The sequence below is a fragment of the Ceratotherium simum genome, chromosome 35 (genome assembly GCF_057802395.1).
Source record: "Ceratotherium simum simum isolate JZ-2026a chromosome 35, ASM5780239v1, whole genome shotgun sequence".
NCBI classification, from domain to species: domain Eukaryota; kingdom Metazoa; phylum Chordata; class Mammalia; order Perissodactyla; family Rhinocerotidae; genus Ceratotherium; species Ceratotherium simum.
In genome coordinates, this window is record NC_141934.1 from 25,608,708 (window position 1) to 25,631,932 (window position 23,225).

At 44.3% G+C, this 23,225-nt stretch overlaps 2 protein-coding genes across 4 annotated transcripts in view; both read left to right on the forward strand.

Moving 5' to 3' along the window:
* ATP6V0A2 (ATPase H+ transporting V0 subunit a2) overlaps positions 1-15,596 on the forward strand; it is a 40,103-nt gene extending 24,507 nt beyond the window's left edge. Inside the window, exons 12-20 of the mRNA XM_004430067.3 lie at positions 133-320; positions 413-503; positions 3,217-3,335; positions 3,977-4,187; positions 6,268-6,387; positions 7,981-8,100; positions 9,602-9,719; positions 11,686-11,857; positions 12,483-15,596. Coding sequence (XP_004430124.3) covers positions 133-320; positions 413-503; positions 3,217-3,335; positions 3,977-4,187; positions 6,268-6,387; positions 7,981-8,100; positions 9,602-9,719; positions 11,686-11,857; positions 12,483-12,582 — 1,239 coding nt within the window. The 3' untranslated portion in view covers positions 12,583-15,596. The remainder of the gene's footprint in view (positions 1-132; positions 321-412; positions 504-3,216; positions 3,336-3,976; positions 4,188-6,267; positions 6,388-7,980; positions 8,101-9,601; positions 9,720-11,685; positions 11,858-12,482) is intronic.
* Positions 15,597-16,324: 728 nt separating this feature from the next.
* DNAH10 (dynein axonemal heavy chain 10) overlaps positions 16,325-23,225 on the forward strand; it is a 137,748-nt gene continuing 130,847 nt past the window's right edge. For 2 of the 3 annotated variants that reach the window (XM_087423421.1, XM_087423423.1), the window contains exons 1-3: positions 16,325-16,544; positions 20,281-20,367; positions 22,898-22,995. In XM_087423421.1, coding sequence (XP_087279547.1) covers positions 16,325-16,544; positions 20,281-20,367; positions 22,898-22,995 — 405 coding nt within the window. Of the gene's footprint in view, positions 16,545-17,254; positions 17,265-20,280; positions 20,368-22,897; positions 22,996-23,225 lie in introns of all 3 variants that reach the window. The other variant, XM_087423422.1, reaches the window with a different exon arrangement.

Below are 23,225 nucleotides of genomic sequence, written 5' to 3' on the forward strand. Positions count from 1 at the left end.
ACGTTCGTCACATTAGTTTGTTTTTGAGAAACCCTGAGAGGAGTGGTTAAGAACATGCCCAGATGAACGTTGATCCCGTTAACATGTTTGCCCAGTGATCCTGTGTTGCTCACCACCCTTTGCTCTTCACAGATCATGCGGATGTTTTTCAACGGCCGGTACATCCTCCTGCTCATGGGGTTGTTCTCCGTGTACACGGGCCTCATCTACAACGACTGCTTCTCAAAGTCGGTCAACCTTTTTGGCTCCGGGTGGAACGTGTCCGCCATGTACAGCTCCAGTCATGCTCCAGCAGAGCGTGAGAAGATGGTGCTCTGGAAGTAGGTGTTTTGTCACCAAATGGGGTTTTAGGTGGGTTCCTGAGATCCTTCCTCCTCCTCAGGGAGCCTTCTCACTCTGCTCTCTGTTACAGTGACAGTGTCGTCAGGCACAACAAGATTTTGCAGTTGGACCCAAGCATTCCCGGAGTGTTCCGAGGCCCTTATCCACTTGGTATCGACCCGGTGAGTGCACTTCTTCCTGCCCATTATCTCGGGTTCCTCTGTGGTGCCACCTGGTGTTAGCTGTCACGGCAGTGTCTCAGACTTCAGCACGGGTCACAGGCTCACACTCGAGGGGGAAGGTGCTCTGGGGTTTCCGCCTGGACGTCAGTAGGTGAAGCTGAGCTGTCCATTTGGGAAGCCGAGGTCAGGGCCTGAGTATGAGTCGTGCGTAGAGAGATGGGCTGCAGTCTCTCATCTTTCCTGACCTGTTTTACTCTAGTGAAAAGTGGCACTTCAGGAGCCATTAATCTATGCTGTTTCTTAAATTTCCTCTTTATATACGTGAATTATTTTTTTACCCGTTGATCTAGAAAGAAATACTATGGAATTTTTGAGCTGAAAGGGAGCTTAAGGTTATCACGGTGCTTACGGAGGTAACTGTTTGAAAGGGGAAAGTGTTGGGAGAAGGAAAATGAAGAAGTGGCACCAGAGGGTCAGGATTGCCCCACCCCAACTTGCACAGAGCTCAGCAGGCTGGCTCCCACGAGGCCCAGGCAGTGTTTCCCTGGATTGTTGAGGGTTTTCCTTAAAAGAAGAGCTCAGGGGGCCGGCCCAGTGGCGTAGCAGTTAAGTTCATGTCCTCTACTTTGGGGGCCTGGGGTTCGGGGGTTCGGATCCTGGGCGCAGACCGACACACTGCTCATCATGCCATGCTGTGGCGGCGTCCCATATAAAGTAGAGGAAGATGGGCACGGATGTTAGCCCAGGGCCAATCTTCCTGAGCAAAAAGAGGAGGCTTGGCAACAGATATTAGCTCAGGGCTAGTCTTCCTCACAAAAAGAAAAAAAAAGAGGATTTTAGACACGATCTCAAAATTGGTTTGGAGGGATATGATGTAGTTGTGTACAGTGATGAAAAACTAAAAAGTGAATGAAAAAAGTCTAGCATTCCTTAGTCTGAGCTCTCCAAATTAACTCTTTCTTAATCTGTTCAATCTTGTCTCTAAACATAATTTGTATAATTTAACATTGTTGCAGTAAGTCTTAATATAATTGGAAACTTGAGAAAACTTGTAGGATACTTTCTTTAAGGTGCAGCATTTTGGAGCCAGATTCCTTAATAATGTATGGCCTTGCTTTAAGGAAAGAAATGTTTCTGAATAAAGGCTCCAAGGAAGGAAGTTTGAGTGTTTTTTTTTTTTTATTTTTTTATTTTTTGTGAGGAGGAAGAGATTGGAGTCTGCTTTTGTCTTCTTTTTGCTTTAATTTTAAAAGTTGGCGTTGCATTGATCTGGCTCACAAGTAGACCCAGGTATATCCTTTCTCTGTATAAAAGGTCAGTCAGAGTCTTCTCAAAAGGCTCCTCCCATCCTGGCCTGACTCACTCAGCTCCCAGTCTTCTCTCGTCCCAGGAACCGCTGTTGTCAGTTACTTGTATTTCCTTCTAAAATTTCTTTATGGATATCCAAATAAACACAAATACATGTTTGTATTCTCCCCCTTTTTTACCCAAAAGATAGTTCTGTGCCCAGCTTTTTTTTTTTTTTGTGAGGAAGATTGGCCCTAAGCTAACATCTGTTGCCAGTCTTCCTCTTTTTGCTGAGGAAGATTGGTCCTGAGCTAACATCTCTGCCCATCTTCCTCTATTTTGTGTATGGGATGCCACCACAGCACGGCTTAATGAGCAGCGTGTAGGTCCGTGCCTGGGATCCACACCTGTGAACCCTGGGCCGCGGAAGCGGAGCGCGGGAGCTTACCCACTATGCCGCCGCCGGGTCAGCCCCTGCCCAGCTTGTTTTTTAACTTAATGTTCGAAGACAGACTTTCACGTTGTACACTTTATATATCGTCCTGTTGGCAGTTTCTCTTTGCTGCGTTGCCGTCCTCTCCTTCCCACCTCTCCTTCACTCCTCACCCCCTGCAGTGACCGTTGTTAACAGGCTTTTCCCAGGTATTTAAGTCAATCAAGTTGACTGGCCTCCCTTTTACTCAATTCCCAGCCCTAAACACCTCATGCTGAAATCTTATTTTCACTTAAAAAGAATGAGCTTTTCTGTCCTAATAAGCCCCATTTCCCTTGTCCTAACCCCTCTGAAGGGGGGACTGTAGGAATTAGTTTTTCAAAGAGTCAGAGAGGCCGTCAGTGAGAGGGGACCTGGAGGAGGGGCGTCCAGCCGCGGGGTCGAGGGGCCTGGCTCTGCAGTCAGCACAGCTTGCCCACTTGCTGCATTTCTGCTTTAAATTTCTTCTTTTGCAGTTAAACTTTATTATAAAATGTACATACGAAAGAGCGCATGAAATGTGTATGTGAGGTTGTAACACACACAGTTGTTTGTCCCCTGCTCAGGGTAAGAGAGCCCGGGACCGTGAATTGTCCCGCTGACACCCCCTCCTGCTTTACCCAGAGGGGGCCCTGCTCTCCGGAGCTCTGCCTCCTCCTCCTCTGCCTTCCTTCTTAGCATTACTTCCCAGGCCTGTATCCTTAAACACGATATTGTTTCATTTGGCAGTCTTTGAACTTTATATTAAAGATGGAATTGTTTCCTAACAGTCTGTGGCCCTGGTTTAAGAAAATCAGCAGTTCTCAGTCATGAAGAAAGTCTGAACGTTGCTTTCTTTTTAAATTTTCAGCTGCCTTTTGACGTAGGGCAGGAACCTTCTCCAGTGTCACCTGTTTATCCAAAGGCAGTTTAAGGAAGTTAAAGGTTTCTTGTTTCTCTTTCTTTTGTCTTTAGATTTGGAACTTGGCCACAAATCGTCTCACTTTTCTAAACTCCTTCAAAATGAAAATGTCTGTGATTTTAGGAATTATTCACATGACTTTTGGAGTCATTCTGGGAATATTTAACCACTTGTAAGTACAGATTTTTTTCAAGCAGTATTTATAAGGCAAGTTTGGTATTTCTTAAACTTTGCTTCTTGGTGGTGGACTATATTGGTAAAAGGCAGCCAGTGTGATGGTGGATTGTGTTACATGATTTTGTTTCGATGATCTAGTTTTGGGGCAGTTTCAGTGACTCATTCATTCAGCAAATACATATTGAGCACAGAGTATGTGCCCGGCACTGTTCCAGGCACTAGGGACTGAGCAATGGGGAGAACAGAGAAACGTTTGTGCCCTCATGGGGTTTACCTTCAAGTGAGGGAGACGTGCAGCATGTAAATTCATAGTTATTTCTAGAAGTGATTTTTGTCATATTCTTTTTTCGCTTAATAAATGAGGAAACTTTGTTTATTAGAGCTAGTATATTAGGAGTAAGAGATTGTATCTTTTTTCTCCAACTGGATCTGATGGTGACACACTAGTCATTTCTACTGTCCTCACATCTCTTTTCTTCATGGATATATCTGAATCACTAGTATGAGTTATTATAAGACAAAGGATGTTGTGCTGAGGTAGGCTTTGTCATAAAGAATTTAAGGTTAGTTTACTCTTTACTTTTTTATCTCAGTCCAGTCTTGTTCATGGGTTGATTGATTACTTTTTTCCCCCAGGCATTTCAGGAAGAAGTTCAATATTTATTTGGTTTCCATCCCAGAACTTCTCTTCATGCTCTGCATATTTGGATACCTTATATTTATGATCATCTATAAGTGGCTGGTTTATTCAGCAGAAACCTCCAGAGTTGCTCCTAGCATTCTGATTGAATTTATTAACATGTTTTTATTCCCGACTAGTGAAACAAACGTTCTTTACCCAGGGCAGGTGAGTAATCTTCTTTTCTACTCTTATGAGCTTAAAAGAAGTCCTCCCACTAGTCTTTTTATTTTGATCAGTAGGATGTTAAAGGTGCTTCCACAGGCCCCACAGGCACGTAGGGACTTTCTGTTTCTCTGTTTGTCATCACAAGAGGCTGCCATCCTGCTCTGAGTGCTGTCCTAGGGGCTCTGGTCAGGCAGGATAATCTGGACTTGCTGCCGCTCAGTAGCTGTCAAAACTGGTGGGAACAGAGTGTGTTATGGGAGGGTTCCTGAGGGCTGCCCAGTCCCCCCATTTCCCCAGTGTCTTTAAAATCATCTCTGACCAAACCAGGTCATCAGAGAACTGGAACCTGGACCACAGCACCCTGGCCTTCTCCAAAAATGGCTTTTCTGTGATCGTGCATTTGTCTAATGCCATCTCATCCACAGTGTGGCCTGGTGCTGAGAGGCGGGGCTCTGAGGGCTGCTTGCCATCCCAGCTCTGCCGCTTCCTCGAAATGGCACTTTGAGCACATTACTTAACTTCTTCGTGCCTTGGTTTCCTCATCTGTAAGATGGGAATAAAAATAGGACCCAATTCATAGCATACAGTTAACGTGTCCCAGGTACTTAGAGAAGTGCCTGGCACCTACCAGATGCTCAGTGAACGTTAGCTTGGGCTGTAGTTACGCCGAGGATCTCTGTGCGGTGTGGAGGGCTGCGGCATCCTGCCTAAGGACGATGGTGAAGATGTGCCTGCCATGTAGCACGGTGTCGCTTTTTACCGTCAGAGCCTGTGCTCTCCTTAGCCAGGGCTTGTGTTCTTTTAGATCGTGTTGACCCTGCAGTTTGGTTTTGTTTTTCACCTTCATTCACTGCTACAGGCTGTAAGTCAGATGTGAGGCTCAGCTTATGTGACTGTGGGCTTTATTTCTCAGCTGCGTATGTGCATCCTTTATGAACTGTTTGGGTTTCTACTTTTATTTGTATTCTCTTATTCACGATTTTTAAAAATTGTATTTTATCGTTGTTTTATTGAACCAGTGCAGAATGACATAGATTAGGTAAATACAAAAGGGAGTTCAGTGGGGCACAGGTGTTGTGGTCAGAAAGATCAGTGAAGGCAGCTACCTTTATTTAGCACCTACTGCATGCCTGAAAATGTCCTTTCCTTGATGATTCTTTCTTAATTCTCACAAGAGCCCCCTAAGGTAGGTGGGATCATCCTGGTGGCTCAGGGCAGGCCTGTGCTGCCAATGGGGCCCGGATTTTAACCCGGTTCACCTGACTACACTGCTCACAACTTCTGACATGACACTGCACGTGGCCCCCACTTTTCTTAGCATTTCAGGGGTGAATTGTGTTGGTGGTGCGGTATGAGATGTGAATACGTAGATAATACCACCTCGTACCGGAGTGGTGCACATGGCCCTGGGAACCTATGTTTAATGTGGGGACAGCCACAGAGAGCGATAAGCAGGGGACAGTGCAATGCCTGGTCGTTTGTCTGAGAGCCACCTCCAGATCCTTTAAAACCATGCAAACTGCAGTGGCCGTGGAAGCGTGAATATGCTTTGCTCTCGATTTATTGTTAAGTAACTGCAAATCTCCTTTTTTAAGAAAATGTTTTTAGTTTTGTTCTGAATGCTTCTTCAGTATTTTTCACGTGTAGAAGTAAATCCACTTTACTACATGTTACTACGTGCTCATGTTCCTCAAGTAGTCTTTACAATAAAACAAAAACAAAAACAGAACCAAGAATTTAAAAAATGTATAGCTTGTGTTTGTATTTTCCCATTTACAGTGTTTTCAGAAAATTATTAGCTGGAGTCTGACTCTATCGAGAAATTTCCTACAAATTCCTTACTGGTGTAAACAAAATTATATTTTACCACTGTGTCACTAGGGTTCATCTTCAGTTCTACAATTCAGCTATGAGTTTAGGAAAAGATCCACTGGCAAATATAATTTGGCTTGCATTTACTTTATGTTCCTTGTTCATAAAGAGACATTCTACTTGATTTTCTCTCATTTAATAAGGGCACCAATGACGCTGTTAGTGTGTCTTTGCATTTTAATTCACTCCCTCCCTCCTGCACCAACAGGAGCATGTCCAGAGACTGTTGCTGGTTGTCACAGCATTGTCTGTTCCCGTTCTCTTCTTGGGAAAACCACTGTTTTTGTTATGGCTGCACAACGGGCGCAGTTGCTTTGGGGTGAGCAGGGTAAGTGTGACTTTCGATGCATGTTTGTAAATGGTGAGCAAAGTCTATTTTTAGTTATAGAAGGTTTGGTAAAGAAAACACCTTTCAGAGGGTGCCAGTCTCTTGATGTGTTGCCTGTTCTGCAGAAGCTTCATGCAGAGCCTGCTGTGCCTGGGCATGTGGGAACAGGCCCTGCCGTAATGAACAGTGCACCTATTAGGAGTCAGAATGAAATCCTTCAGTACGGCTCGTCATCATTAAGCCGTTTTTGTTCCTTATTCTTGCCTCTTGATTTTTTTCTTTAAAGTGTTTTTTAATTTAAATGATATAACTAAATTATAGAAAATATGGAAAATATAGAAAATAGTGCCCCTAAGTTCTACCACCCAATTATAACCAGCGTTAGCATTTTGTTAAATTTCTTTCCAGACTGTTTTCTTGTGTGTCTAGTTTTTTACTTTATTTCTTTTGTAAAAATTGTGGTAAAATATACATAGCATAGATTTTCGACTTTAGCCATTTTTAAGTGTTATACAGTTCAGTGGCATTAAGTACATTTATTTTTGCTACCAGCACCACTATCCATCTCTAGAACTTTTTAATCTTCCCAAACCGAGACTCCACACCCATTAAAAAGTAACTCCCCCTCCCCCTCATCCCAGCACCTGGTAACCACCATTCTACTCTCTGTCTCTATAAATTGGACTACTTTAAGTACCTCATATAAGTGGAATCATACAGTATTTGGCCTTTTGTGACTGGCTTCTTTCACTCAGCATAATGTCGTCAAGGTTCATCCATGTTGTAGCCTGTGTCAGAATCTCCTTCCTTTTTAAGGCTGAATAATATTCCACTGCATGGATGGACCACATTTTGCTTATCAGTTCATCCATCAGTGGACACTTGGGTTGTTTCTGCCTTTTGGCTATTGTGAATAATGCTGCTATGAACACAGGTATATAAATGTCTGTTTGAGTCCCTGCTGTCACTTCTTTTGGGTATGTATCCAGAAATGAAATTGCTGGATCACATAGTAACTCTCTGTTTATGTTTTTTGAGGAACTGCCACACTGTTTCCCATAGCAGCTGTGCCATTTTTTTTTTTTTGTGAGGAAGACCAGCCCTGAGCTAACATCTGTTGCCAATCCTCCTCTTTTTTTTGCCGAGGAAGACTGGCCCTGGGCTAACATCCGTGCCCATCTTCCTCTACTTTATATGGGACGCCACCACAGCATGGCTTAACAAGCGGTGCGTCGATGTGCGCCTGGGATCTGAACCGGCGAACCCCGGGCCGCCGCAGGGGAGCGTGCACACTTAACCACTTGTGCCACTGGGCTGGCCCCACACTTGCACCATTTTACATTCCCACCAACAGTGCACAGGGTTCCAATTTCTCTACACTCTAACCAACACTTGTTATTTTCCGTTTTTTTTTTTTTTTTTTTTTTTTTAGTAATAGCCATCCTAGTGGGTACGAAGTGCTCATTTTCTTTTAAAGAACTTTTTTATTCCTGAAGAGCTGAATTGTTAAGAGAAACGAAGGGGCTCTAACCTTGGTTTTGTCACGACTTTGGTGTAAAGGCATTGACTCTGTCCTCTTTTGGTTGTTGTTAGAATGGTTACACACTTATAAGGAAAGACAGTGAGGAAGAAGTTTCTTTGCTGGGAAGCCAAGACATAGAAGAGGGAAGTAACCAAATGGAAGATGGATGCAGAGAAGTGACATGTGGAGAGGTAATCATTTCAGTTACTGTTGATAACATTAGATAGTGACCAAGCTTTCATAGAGGTAATCCTCCTGATAAGAACAATAATAATCATTTTAAAACAAAACACCTGTTACTCAGAGCTTTCCAAATGCAGTTTTGGTGATACGGTTGTCATAATGTAAGAGTTTTGGGTTAACGTTTTGTTGTTTCAGTTTTATGATGGAATTTATGGTGTTAACATTACAAGCTGTGATATTAAGTGACTTAAGCTGCCATGAACGTTGCTTGCAAAAAATTCTCGTCTCAGTCAGAACTTGATTGTAGTTGCAAGAAAGAGACCTGGTTCACACTGGCTTCAAGGGGAGTCTCCTGGCTCACGTCAGGACAGGAGCAGAGTTGGCCTCAGGATGATCGGTTTTTAGATCTCCAATTCCAAGAAGCCTGGGTTGATTTTTCTTTGCAAGTTTGCTTCATATTCTGAAGACTGTTGGCCCCACGATGTTGGATCCACGGCCACAGCTAGCCCTGGGCTTATTTCTTCAGTATGTCACTCAGAGAGAAAAGCACTTTTAGCTGCTTGTTACTATTAGGAAAAACCCCAGGAAGTGCTGTGATTGGCCTGGCTAGGGTCACTTGCCATCCCTGGACCAATGACCGTGGTAGTAATCTGCACTGGCTGCCATAACCACAGACTTGGGGCTTACACAGGGGCTTACACAACAGAAGTTTATTTCTCACAGTTTGGAGGCTGAGAGTCCGAGATCAAGATGCCGGCAGGGTTGGTTTCTCCTGAGGCCTCCCTTCCATGGCTGTGGATGGCCATCTTCGTGCTTGTCCTCGTGTGGCCTTTTCTCTGTGTGCGTGCATCTCTGGTTTCTTCCTTATAAGGACAGTAGTCCTGTTGGATTAGGGCCCACCTTATGACCTTTTTTAACCTTAATTTCCTCCTTAAAGGCCCTATCTCCAAATGTAATCACATAGGGGGTTAGAACTTCAACATATGCGTTTTGGAGGGACACAGTTCAGCCCATAACAACTGTGGCTAAGGGTACAAGGTTAGATGGGGGAAGAGGCAGTTCCCCCCCAAAGAAGGGAGGCGCAGTCCTGGGCAGACAGAACAGAGCATGTCCACTACTCTATTTTCTTGGAAACTTTACTTGGCTAACCAATAAGGACTAAACAAAATTTCTCGTAATCAATATTTTATAATTCTTATGTAATTTAGTATTTTAATTTGGGACGATGAATAATTTATAGGATCATAAAACAAAAAGCAGAGCTGGACAGAATGTTAGAGTCGTCTTGCCCAGGGAGCCCTTGTATGATTTTTACTTGTCGGACTTGTATTTAGAATGCTCTTATCTATTAAACACACACATTTATTAATAGTCTTCTAATCTTGTGGTTGGTAAATGTCTTATTTTTTCATTAGATGTTTTATAGTTACTAAGACTAGCTCAAGAATTAATTTGTGAAGTATGCATGTAATATACTGAATCCAACACATGTTGTGTAATCTCTCTTAGTTTAATTTTGGAGAAATATTAATGACCCAAGTAATTCATTCCATCGAGTACTGCCTGGGATGCATCTCCAACACCGCTTCCTACCTGAGGCTCTGGGCTCTCAGTTTGGCTCACGCACGTAAGTTTTTGCGTAGACCTGCAGTCCCCAAACTCGGTGCTGAGACATCCCGCAGGCAGCGCACAGTGAACTCACCGGGCCTTGTGGGACGTTTTACATTTTTGAGGGAAACAGCACCTTCTTCAGATACTGTGTGAACTAGTGCTATTGAGTTGTGTGGACTTAACCACTTAATACACGGCTCTTTTGGGTGTTTCTTTTGGCCTGGGGTTGCTGTGAAAAATTACCGAGACACATGGGGCTTTGAGAATTGAGAAGGCCTGGGAACCTCTGGCATAGACACTTTCACTCTGCTGTTACCATTATTGTTCTGTTATTACTGTTATTGCATTCAGTCCTGCCTTATGGAGTGTGACTGTTTACTGAAGTCAAGCAAGTCCTAAAACACTGCCGATGAGACGTTTCTATTAGAGGCTGTCCCCGCTTCGTCTGGTTCTGACAGTGCACAAGTTTCAGTTACCACGGTTTAGTCCCCCAACAACTCGGCTCAGATTTCATTTACCACAGTATGCTCACTGTGAGTACGTGTGTAAAGCACAAGCGTCACTGCTAGCTCTTTAGTCCACGTGTCACTGCGTAAATAGCACATGTGCGTGTCACGGTCAGTGACCAATCACATCACTTCTTTCAGAGTCTGTTGGTGATTGGTCCCCCTGTATCTGCTGTTCAGTTCATGCACAGACAGCAAAGCGCGTGGTGCTGACGCCTCCTTGTGGGCCATTGATAAACCCACGTGGCATTTAAAAATGGATAATTGAATGAGGGAATTGGCCAACAAAGATGAGAGTGCAGCAGAGAAACGAAAAGCGATAATGCTGGAAGTGAATGGGAATTGAATGTGAGTGGAGTTATAGAAGAAATAGCCGACTGGGAGTTTTGACTCTGCTGCCGTTTGAGCGACTAAATTTGCAGCCAGAGGAACTTGGTGCAGCACATCTATTAATGTAAATGAGGAAACTTTGTGATGAAGATGCACATGTCCCAGAAGAAGTGATGTCACACAGACTCCAGGACATATTTCAGGACACTGAAGGTGCAAAGGATTCAATCTTGGAAGCTGATACAAACTTAGGAAAGAGAAGGACAATTTGCTTAGTATTAGAAAAGATGCTTGCTCCGTGTCAAGGTGCCCAACTTTGCCCATGTTACATGAGAAGAAGGCAAGCACTGTTCAGACTGCCCATGATAAGTTTTTTCTCACCAAAAAACCCCCAACAATTCTCAATGTTCCTAATGTTTTAAAAATAGGTTTACTATTTTTTTTCATTTCCCTATTCATTTATAACTGACAGTAAGAGAGTTTTTAATGTTTTGACAAAAATTTTTAAAGGTCCCAGAACAATTGTAATTTCTCCCATTGATTATCAAGGATGCTTTGGACACTTTTGATTGCATGGTCATTTTTATGCTCCTGCACTACTGTACAAAGCAAAGATTGCCTGTACTTATGAAAACCACTAGATGATAGAGGGTTTTTTAAAATTATTATTATTACCCTGATATTTTTATAAGCATAGCTAAAAGTCTGGAATTTCATGGATGGACCCCTCCAGCCATCTTCATCTTCATTTTACAGAGGAGGAGACCAAAGCCCAGTGAGGGTGCTGACACAGGATCACCCAGTTGGTCAGTTACAGCAGAGCCAGGACTGGACCCCGGCCTCCTGTGGCCTGGCCCAGTGCTGCCTTGGGACAGAGCCAGCCGACCCCCATTTGGGTCAAGGTCTCCTGGTGGGAGGCAGGCCTCTGATTTTTCTGGCATGCCAAGCCTTCCTCAGTGTCTGAGACAATGAAGGTGCTGTTTAACTTGTACACGAGAAGCAGCTTACATGTGTATTATGTAGGTGTGTATGTTATTTTATGGATAACAAGTCAGCATTGTCAGAAAGAAACCAGTCCAACTAGCTAATTGAAGTGACCCATGGAATGTAAACAGAAGTTCATTCTGCAAACTGATGCCTTTGCAGAGTTATCTGATGTCCTGTGGGCCATGCTGATGCGAGTGGGCCTCCGAGTGGACACCACGTACGGAGTCCTGCTGCTGCTTCCGGTTATCGCTCTCTTTGCAGTTCTGACGATTTTCATCCTTTTGATCATGGAAGGGCTTTCTGCATTCCTTCATGCCATACGCCTCCATTGGTGAGTTTGAAATTTAGCTTTGGGACTGTTATTGTAAAAAATCTAACCCCTCCCCATATATATATATATATATATATAACCTCCACAAAGATCTAGTGCTTAATTGAGGTTGGTTCTTCTGTTCCTTACATTGGGATCTGTATTCAGATCCCCTGAGTTAGAATTGTATTTTGTTTCTGACCTGCTGTCACCGACAAGTAAAAGCAAGTTTGTGCTTGCCGAATGATTATGTGTATTTCATACTTCCAGTTCCCTTTGGGTCTGACAGATTGCTTTGTCTTATTGTAAAATACTTCTTACTTGTTTCTTAATGTTTTACAGTATATATCAGATTACTTCTCTGTGTATCCAGTCAGTGAGGTGGAGAGAGAGGTTCTTAGTACTCTGTGTATGTCTGCAGTGTGTGAGGTGGCGTGTTAGTGTTTCTTTCTTGAGAAAGCCAACATTAGGCTGGGTGTGCGTGTGGATTTTATCTAAGTAAAAATATTTGTGCCAAGAGCATGTATGGAATGAAGCAACTTCAGCCCAGGAACTTTTTTTTTTTTACTTACGAATGTTGTTTTAAGAAAGTAGGAAATGTTATTCACAATCTTTCATTAATACATGGATTTTTTTTTTTTTTTAGGGTAGAATTTCAGAACAAATTCTATGTTGGTGCAGGCACCAAATTTGTTCCTTTCTCGTTCAGACTACTTTCATCCAAGTCCAGTGATGACATGGCATGATCATATTGCCGGATCCAATAAGTTCTCAGATTTATGGAGAATTATCATGTTATAGAATTTCACTTATGTCAAATTCACAATAGGAAAAATTCTGTCTTCATTGATTGCCTTATGATATCGCCAAATAATTCAGTAAGATATACCTCTTCCTCATATGTTAAATATTTTGTAAAGTTTATCAATTTCAGATATATAAATTTCTTTTAGTTTTTATGATGAGCAAATGTAAGTCAATGCCAAAAGTTATGTTAAAGTTCTTTTTAAAAATATAGGCTTGGGGGAGAGAAGCCAGTTTTGAATGGCTAATTGAAAATGATCTTGGAAACTTGATTCTTTTTCACCTTATTAAAAAAAAACAAAGAGTTAGTCTGTCACCTGAAGTTGTCAGATAATATTTTCCAACAACTGAAGTTAAGTATAGTTTTTATAAAAATTTAATTTGACGGAGAATCAAAAGATTCACATTTATTCTGCTTGGTTAAAAGTATGCAGACATTTTTTATTGTATGCTATCTAGAATTACAAGTAGGGGATTGTTTCTACAATTTTGTCTTGTTTTAATAATTGGGGAAAATGGGATAAAATAACACAACAAATGGTTATTCTACTTGTATATTTTTTTAAAGACTCTTATCCTGTTATCCTCACATAAAACCAATTATGATAATTGTATATTTGGAAAGATAAACTGTATACTGAGCCTTAAAACCCAGTGTGACTGTAGAAGATATAATATGGAAATGATTTGAACTTAGTGACCAGCTTAGCTGGTGTTACTGAACCAAAAGGGGTTTTATTGAGTGAAGGAAAGGCAGAAAGTAGTATTTTGTATATTTTTATAACAAAATGTAAATTAAGATATTTTACCATGAAGAGATTGCACCTGTCCTTGAGAACAGTATCATTGTAATTTTTTACTTTCAGACTAATTCTAAATAAAGGTCTGATAAAGGCATTTAGAGTTAATTTAAACTTTCAGACACTATTTAGATCAGTTGAAAACTAATTCTTAACTAAGGCATTGATTTATAATCTTTAGTTTAAATTCATCTATTCACTTGACAATTTAGTCTTGAATAAATTTGAGTCAGTTCTTTTGAACATTTTGATCTATTCCTTGTTCTTATAAATTATGTTCATTTTTCATATTTTACTGTAATTGATTTTAGGTAATTACTTTCAAAAAGAAATCTGCAGTATTTTCATTTTCTTAACATTTGAGTAACACACACATATGAAAAGGCCTGTTTGTCACCATACTCCTTCACCCTGGCTGGTGGTAGAGAGTTGGGAATTTTCATTACAAGCTAAGATTATGGCAGCACTGAGTTTAAGCATATCTTTAGGAAATTTCAAAGCCTGTTTGCAAGAGACATCACGACATAACTGTGACTCTAACATTGAACCTTTTTCATTGAAGTAAAGGTTCCACGCTGCTCCTCTGTGAGTTGTTACCCAAAGCCAGTTTGGAATTACTGGGTTTTGTCCCTTATATTAAAATATCAAACATAAAATGATGCTGATGAAACTCTTGAAGATGATTCTGCTCTCAAAGTTAAGTTTCTCCAGAAAGGTGTAATGTTGGACACTTGTTGGGTGAATACAACATCTGAATAACGCTCTCCACGTTTCACATTGTCGTTTTTATTACTTTACTCCAAGGATCTGTTGTAATAAAATGGTAACTAATTCATCCCTAGGAAACCCAGGATTTCAGGGCACTGTTAACTGGATTAGTAAACAACAGATATACAGTATCTGCTGGCATTTTTTTACTGCCCCCACTGGTGATTGTCATGGGGGCCACTTTAATTCTAATTAACACCTCGTATCAGGGAGTTATAAGAACAGAGAGTGAAGAGTCATTTTTCAATTGAAACCTATGTAGTAGTTATGTAGAATGTAATTATATAAAAACATGAATTAATAGTCTTAACTTTTGTGAAAGAACTCTCTAGAAATATAGTTTGGTGGTGTCTTTTAGGCACCAGGACTAATTTTATTTCTTTATAAAGCCGTTGGTTCCAGTGTTGTGTCATGTTACCAGAGCGCTTGCTCTGTTTTGTTTTTAAGCTGTTGTATATATTTTTTAAGACAGACTTCATTCCCTTGATAGCAAATATCCAGAGGAAAAATGGTCAGTTGTCTGAATGATGCTAAATAGCTGTTTATTTTCCTCAAGACAAATGTCAGCCACATTTCCCAGTTTTCATTCAATATGTTAATGGAGTCCTAAAATAAAAATCCAAGGGATTTCTTCAGTAAAATGGAATTTGATTTCATCCTGCAAGGGTAAAGAACATCCTTTCTATGCCATCAGTTAAGGAGTGCAGAGGGTGTTCCCATGGGGTCCTGGTGAGCCCTGTGGACTTTCTGTTCATTGTGGATAGGGCTTTGAAAAGACTCAGCTTTCTCTGAATGCCGCTGTGTCCTCATTTCTGGAATGGGTATTTTATAACAACATTCTGCAGTAATTTAATAAGGCATAGACTGTCTATAGCATAGGCAACTCTGATGATGTTTATGAATTAAATATTCAGATGTTTGAGGGTCTGATTCATTTTGGAAAACAAAAACAAGAAATAACTTCTACAACTGTTCTGCAGTCTGCGTTCAAAAACAATAAATTTCTTTATTAAAATTTTAAAGCCAGGTTTGCTTGCATGCCATCTGGTATATCTCCATCAAGGTTGTTGAGAAATCTTCATTCCGAGATGAGGAAAATGGGGAAGTTTGGAGTAAAGTTTTCCAGCAGCCAGGCCATTGATGCTGAGCTTTGGTTTAGAATTTTAAGAAATACTTAGAACATTCCACTTGTTCCTTGATGGGAAAATCCAACAAGAAGGCTGAGTTCCTAGGGTCAGCCTCCTCATCTAGGGACTCAACCCTCTGTGAGGGGAGACGACAGTGAACAGTTAAAGCTCCTCAAATGCATGGAAGGACAAGTTTGTATCTTCTTATCAGTATTGAACTTCCTTTTACTAATAAAAAATAAATAGATATATATTTTTGAACGTGGGTGTTTTGCTTTATTATGCCCTGGCTTGGCTAGAAAACCGAAGCACTTGGCCCTTCTCTGATCCCCTAAGCCAGAAGGAACTTGTCCCTTCTTGGGACTCTCTTCCCAGTGTATTTGCCCTTCTCACGCCCTCCCCTCTATAGTGGCCGGGGGCTCAGACCGTAGTCCTGCATCGCCTCCAGCTCTGCCTCTGCCACCTCCGAGGTCCTGCGACCCTGCCTTGTCACCTCTCTTGCCTCGTTTCCCTGTCGGCAAAATGGGCAGGACGCTGGCAGACAGGGTGGTGCAGAGAATTGCAGGAGGCAGTGGGCGTGCAGTGCGCACGACGCCCGGCGCACCGCGAGTCCGCAGGCGGCGGCCCTCGGGAACCGCTGCCTGAGACCCCCCCTGCCGGCCACGTCGTTCTCCGCGTCCGGGCGGCGTGCGCGCGGCCGCCCAGCGCTGCTCGGGGGAGGGCTGGGCCCCTGTCGGGGGAGGAGCCCCCGCCCCTCGGGGCAGGCTGGGGCGGCCCCTCCCCGGCCCTCCCCGGGGCTCAGGCGCCACCCTCCGGGGTCCTGGTCCGCGCCCCCCGCGAGCGCGGGGCCCGGGTGCGGGCGCGCCCCGTGACCGCCCCGCCCCCGCCGGCGCCGACCGTTGCCGGGGCGCGCGTTGCTAGGGGCGCCGTCGCCACGGACGCCCGCCGGCGCTGGGCTCCCCGGGCGCAGCCGGGCCGTGCGCGGCGCCATGGACGACCTGCGGGTGCTGTGGATGCGCGACCGCGTGTACACGGCCTTCGGCCTCAGGGACCCCCAGCTCTTCGAGGACCTGCTGAACCGCGACGACGGCGAGGGCGAGGACCTCATCCTGCACTTCCTCAACCAGGCCAGCGACGAGGAGGGCGCCTCCGCGCTCTTCTTCTACCGCACGGTGGTGCCCGACGAGGTGGAGGTGGAGGTGGAGATCGGTGAGCCCGCGGCCCGCCCCGTCCCGCCGGCCGGCCTCGGCCTCAGGCGCAGCCCGCGAACGCTTAGTGTCGCCCGCACGTGCGGGCGCTGGCCCGGCACTGGGTGAGCGGGCCGGTCACCGCCGCCCCTGCCCTCCAGGCCGCTTGGAAAGTCAGACCCTGAATGAATAATCACAGCCAACACTTATTTAGCGCCTACTCGGTACCAGGTACAGTTCCAAACGCTTCCATCAACTCGTTAATCCTGTGAAGTGGGCGTATAGCTACCCTCATTGTACAGATGAGCAAACGGGGGCTCAGCGACGGCCGAGTAACGAACCCACCGAGGTCACGTAGGCCGTAAAGATTCAAAAGGGTAGGAGCCACCGTCCAATGACGCGCAGTGGATGGGTAGAGTGGCCCGGGTGCTGGCAGGGACACTTCATCCTCACTCTCCCTGATGGTGGCAGGGGCTCCCCTATCTATCTTCCGAGGCTCCCGACATGCTATTGTCAAGTAAGGCCAAAACGAGGTTTTAATATATTACAGTAGGTTTTAAATACTTATGTTTAACAAATTAGCATTTTAAATAAAAATAATGGCAGTGACTGGGTGACCAGAACCTCCGTGGAGATGGCTGGTCCAGCCCAGGGACACAGAGGGCCTGGAGGGACCAACAGGGGGCTAGAGGAGGAGACAGGACAGAGTGCCCGTCGGGGAAGGAGACTGAGGAACAGACAGGCTCTCCAGCAGGCGCGCCAGCATCTGGGCGGTTGTCACGCCCGAGGCTTGTGTGATGTGTTCCGTCAGTGTCAGTGCCTGTGCTGGTCATGGGTCTTCAGGAGACTTCTGGATCGCCTACAGGTTCTTTCACAGGGGGAGGGTGGCAGTCAGGCAGACCTTTTTTACTTTTTTAAAGGTATAAGCACATTCATTTATTTTAAATATATATTCTTTGCTTGCACAAAATAATACACGTATTCATTGTAGCAACATCCTAACCCACAAATAAACAACAATAACGAATTGCTAGTGGCAGCCAGAGAGATGACCGCAATAACATTTTGGAATCTAACCTTCTAGTCTTTTATTTTTTTTCCCCAGGCAGACCTCTGGACCTGGACGTTACATTATAACACGACCTTGAATTTAGACTCTTGCATTATTGCCAAGGGAAATATTATGGATGTAAAGATGCACTAACAGGGTTGACTATTTAACATGTACCAAATTTCAGTAACCCTGATTTTGTACACTTTTTAAAAACGTATACCAAGACCCTAAGAAATGGATGCGACTTGGACTTCCTGCGACCTCTGAGGCTTCTGTTAACAATTCGGTGGCTGTTTTCACATGTTTAGCTCAATGTCTCCTGGCTGGATGTCCCCGTTCCATGTGGAAGCAGATTTCAGTCTCACTTCAGAGGGTCCCCCTGGTTAATTCCTGGACCCTCCGAAGGGTGCTCGGAAATCTCCCTCGGGCTGTGGCCTGTTTCTGGGCTTCCTCTGACTCTCCGCTCACTCTTCCCGTCTGTTTCCGGCTCTTCCCCACTCACCACACCACGAGAATGCCAACATACTCCCTGCCGAGGATGCTGTCCCTGGAAACTCGAAGATCCTGGAGGCGCCTGAACGGGGTTGGGTGTTGGGTTCTGGACAGAGGTGGGAGAGGGACTTCCTCCCCAGCTCCGTGTCTCACGTTGTCGCTCGCCCTCTGCTTCTGAAGCCTACAGGCTTACAAAGACCCTTGGACAGTTTTATTGGATCCTTTAGGGGGCTCTGCTCTGTCCAGAGAACCTGGAGCAGGGCCACCACATGGCTTTCATCCCCCTTTTCTCTCTATTTCTGCCCTCCCCAAGTCAGGACTTCTCTCTGCTCCCAGTTAAAAATTCTATGCATGGAGACGAATAGATGCTGGTGAGGGTGGTGGTGAGGAGAAAGGGTGTCTACACTAGCAGCAGCTAGCCCAGGAAGCTGTTCTAATGGGTAAGCATATGTTCTTTCTTGAAAGAACAAAATGGAATCATACTATACATATCTTCTAGTAACTTGCTTAAATTTTAAAAGATTACATGAGTATTAATGGAAGATGTTCTCTTAAAAATTCACATAATGTAGAATTACATAAAGTAAAAAGTGGAAAAGCAACCCTTCACCATCCCTTGAGCTCTACTCCCATTCTTGTAAATAACCACTCTTGTTAGTTTATTGTGTACCCTGCCAGCTCTTTCCCAAATCAACTGATCAATCAATCTATCTATCATCTATATCTTTCTCTATATAATGATAATATATAGAGATACAGAGTTCCTAAAATCATAAATAAGATCTTATTACATATGTTATTCTGTGACTTTCCCCCCTCAAAGACTTCCTGGAGAATTTTTCATGTCAATATCTATAGATCTACCTTTGTAGGTTTTTTTTTTTTTTCCTGAGGAATATTAGCCTTGAGCTAACATCTGTTGCTAATCCTCCTCTTTTTGCTGAGGAAGATTGGCCCTGGGCTAACATCTGTGCCCATCTTCCTCTACTGTATATGTGGGATGCCTGCCACAGCATGGCTAGATAAGCAGTGTGTAGGTCCGTGCCCGGGATCCAAACCTGGGAACCCTGGGCCACTGAAGCGGAGCGTGCAAACTTAACCACTACGCCACTGAGCCAGGACCCATAACTTTGTAGATTTTAAGTACACAGATGTACCATATTTTATTTGTCCACTCCCTAATTAATGGACAGTTACCTTTCTGCAGTATTTTATTTTACAAACAATGTAACAATGCACACCTACCTTCCTACACTTTCTGTATTCCTGTGGGATAGACTATAAGAGTGGAATTGCTGGTTGAGTGGGCGGGTGCATTTATAGTTTGGGTCATTCCTGCCAACTGCTCTCCAGAAGTGCCCTGCCAGTCCCCACATGACGGTGAGGAGGTGTCTGTTTGCCAGCAGCCTTGCCAGCATTGCGTATTGTCAATCTTTTTGATTTTTGCCAATCCCATAGGTGAAAGGTGCATGCACTTCGTTATTCCAATTTACAGTTTTATAATAATTAGTGGAATGGAGCCTCTTTTTTTATGCATGTTGGTCATTTATATTTCTTTTGGGCTGGTTGTAGCTATGTGATCATTCTTGTGTCCTTCATCTCCTGGAGAATTTGTACAAGTCTTCCATTCGTGTCACCGAAGGCTGTCTCTAGTAACTGGAATATTTCTGTATGACTGTGTGTTGGTTTGAAAACTGGCCCCCATACACAGAGGGCAAGGAGAGACCAAAGAAAGAGGCAGGCCACTCCAGACTAGTAGGTGGCGGTTTTAATAAGCAAAGGAACCCACTTACGAGGCTTGTCTTGGGCGGCCGCCAGACCAGTAGACCTCCACCCCGCCCACCAGAATTTTACCAGTTTATACAGAGGCCTTTGCCAGAGTCCCTCACGTCTACTGTCCAGATGGTCCCAACCACACATTGCTCTCTTAAGACTACGTCCTTGGAAATGGCTCCCACTGTGGAAACGGGGGACAGAACGTACATTCCAAGGGCAGGGGGCAGGATGAGGAGCCTTTGATTGCCTGGGGCCACCTCGAGGGTCAACCGGTGGTCACGTCCTCTCCATGACCTCCTCCAACAGACTGATATCCCTGACTCTCCTGTGGGCCACATCCCAGCCCTTGGCTCCAAGGAGAGCAGTGATATTGGGTGTCTCATGTAGCAAAACAATTATGTTTTATTTTTTTCTTTCCATTTATGTGGCTGTAAAGATGGCGAGGTACCTGTTCTGTCTGAGGTGGAAGATGAGGAAGAAGAGACTGACTCTCAGAAAGTCGAGTCTGTGGATAAAGCATCAGGTGTGGTATGGGGGGGCTCTTGGGGTGAGCCGAACGGAGCGGGTCTGCTTGTCTGGACTAGAATCAGTTTCTTCTTTTTATCTTTATGAAACTGAGACCTGTATGAAGTAAAAGGAGAAATGCTGTGTTAATAGGAACATTATTAGTTACCTGTCGCTGCTGTAACAAGTGACCACACACTAGGTGGCTTAGAACAACAGAAATGTCTTCTCTCACAGTTCTGGAGGGTAGAAGTCCAAAATCAAGGTGTCGATAGGGCCGTGCTCCCTCTGAAGGCTCTAGGGGAGGCTCCTTCCTGCCTCCTCCAGCTTCTGGTGGTTGCTGTCAATCCTCGATGTTCCTTGGCTTGTAGCCACATCTCTCCAATCTCTGCCTCTGTCGTCACATGACTGTCTTCATTCTGTGTGTCTGTATCTCAGTCTCTCTCCTTTCTCTTAAAAAGGAACCAGTCATTGGATTTAGGGCCCACCCTCCCCAGTATGACCTCATCTTAACTAATTACATCTGCAAGACCCTATTTCCAAATACAGTCACCTTCTGAGGTTCTGGCTGGACATGAATTCAGTGGGGACACTGTTGCACCCAGTACACAACATAACATAAGACACCCGTTCCTGTACAGGCCGTGTCTCAGACGGCCCAACCATGAACACGTGGTGTACACTCTCCTTTAGAGGGAAGTCTTCCCACTGGGGAACTACAGGTGCCATTTCTTTTGGCGACTCTGAAGCACAAGTCAAGGGTTTACTGCTGTGCAGTTGAAATGTCGAGACCAGAGAAGTGCTGTAAACACGCTCGGGTGTGCCGTGATGCTGCTGGTCCTCTGCAGGCTTTGAGGTGTTTCTCCTGCAGTGATGAAGTGGGTCTGGCTACATGCTTTGACCTGGTTCTCTACAGCAGTGGTCCTCAACCAGAGGCACTTTTGGCCCCCAGGGGACATTGGGCACTGTCAGGAGACATGTCTGGTTGTCACAACTGGAGGGAGGGGGTGCTACTGGCATCTAGTGGGTAGAGGCCAGGGGTGCTGCTGAAGATGCTACAATGCCCGGGACAGCCCCCACAGCCAAGAGCCGTCCAGCCGCAAATGACAGTATCCCAAGATTGAGAACCCTGCTGCAGACCATCCACGTCACCACCAGGGCTAAACAACCTCCCTAGTCCCCATTTATCTCCTGATTCACCTTCCCTTACACAGAGCGGAAGCTGCAGGTTAGATACCTCACTTTAACAAGATCTGAAAATCAGAGGGGACAAAGGATTTTGGCGATGTGCAGTGTCTCCTCTAGTCATCTTTAGTTTTTCAGAAGAATTTGTTTTTAACTAAAATGTAATTCCCTCCGTAGTGAAGATTGGCGGGAGAGGACCACAGGTCTAGAAATGAAGGCTGTACATTCTCACCGAGGTTTGTCTAAGTTAGCTTTTGATGAGACAGATGGTGGGTACGAGGGCCGCAGCCGTATTTCCTGAGGGCCTCCTGCGAATGCACACTGTTTTCAGTACCAATAAATCCGTGAACAGGACAGTCTTGGGTGGGAGAAGGCTGCTTTGAGAGAAAGGTCGGGAAAGTCTTCTCTGACAGAGCAAATTAACGTTACTTCCAAGTCAATACATAAGTGTATTTTTTTCTTTTCTTTTTATTGTGGTAAAATATACATAACATAAATTTGACCATTTTAACCATTTATGAGTGTACAGTTCAGTGGCATTGGGTACCTTCGTAAGTGTATTTTTTGACTGCAGGCTGTTACTCGTGCTCTGATAACATTGGTACTGCTGGCTGTAGACTGTTTCCTCTATCAGCCAGCGTGCCAGGCCCTTAACCACACTATAATCCAATCCTCCAGAGTCTGACCGGTAGATGTTATTGTCCCATTGTATGGATGAGAAAACCAACAGTAGTGAGGATTCAGACCCCACACGTTGATTCGATTCCAAAGCCACACTGACTTTGCACAGTGCCTTTCAAAGGAAGAGCTGGACCGCCTGGGGAAAGCTCTCCCTTCTCTGTAGTCACGGGACTTGTGGGAAACACAGCAGGGCTGTGACTGACACCCTCTGAGGTTTCCAGATCTGCATTGGTAACAGCAGGCTTGAGAGAGATACAATCATTTTATTTAGATTACTTTTCTTTTCATCTGCCACGAGTTTCGAGTTTCACAGTGAAAAAGGAGTGAATGCTAACATGTTAGCTCTAATTCTCGTCCTAAGGATAAAACCCCTATTTAAGTAATAATCTGAGAAGTCACTCACTGGCCACTGTAGCTGGAAGACACACACACACACACACACACACACACACACACACATTAAATTTCCAACTGAGGACCCATCAAAAATGCATTCAACTCTCCTACTTTTAGTGTAAGTCAAGGCTACAATAGGATTCATTTGTAACAAATGTACATACAGCTTTTAGATAACATGCCTGTTGAATGAAATATGCTGTTGTACAAGATGCAGGTCTGGTTTTGATGGTAGGAAACCTAATTTTCCGATTATTTCATCTTGCACGTTGAATAATGTTTTGCAGCTAAGAGTTTGCAGCTGAGAAGCAATTCCACAAATCAGCCTTTAATCAGCGTAGAGGATGGAGAAGTGGACAAGAGTTTAGAAAACGCCCCCGTGAAAGTACGCATGGCTCTTTCTCCTCCTTGGTGGGGTGATGGGAATTTCGTGTCCTCTGGTGAGACTGGGTAACTGACACAATTCCTACAAGGAACATATCATATTGGAACGGAGGTGATAGAATCCTGTTAGGAGTCTCCAGGACCACACTCAGATTGAATGATTCCCTAGAATGACTCACAGGACCCCGAAAAGCTTTAATACTCATGGTTGTAGTTTACTTCAGTGAAAGG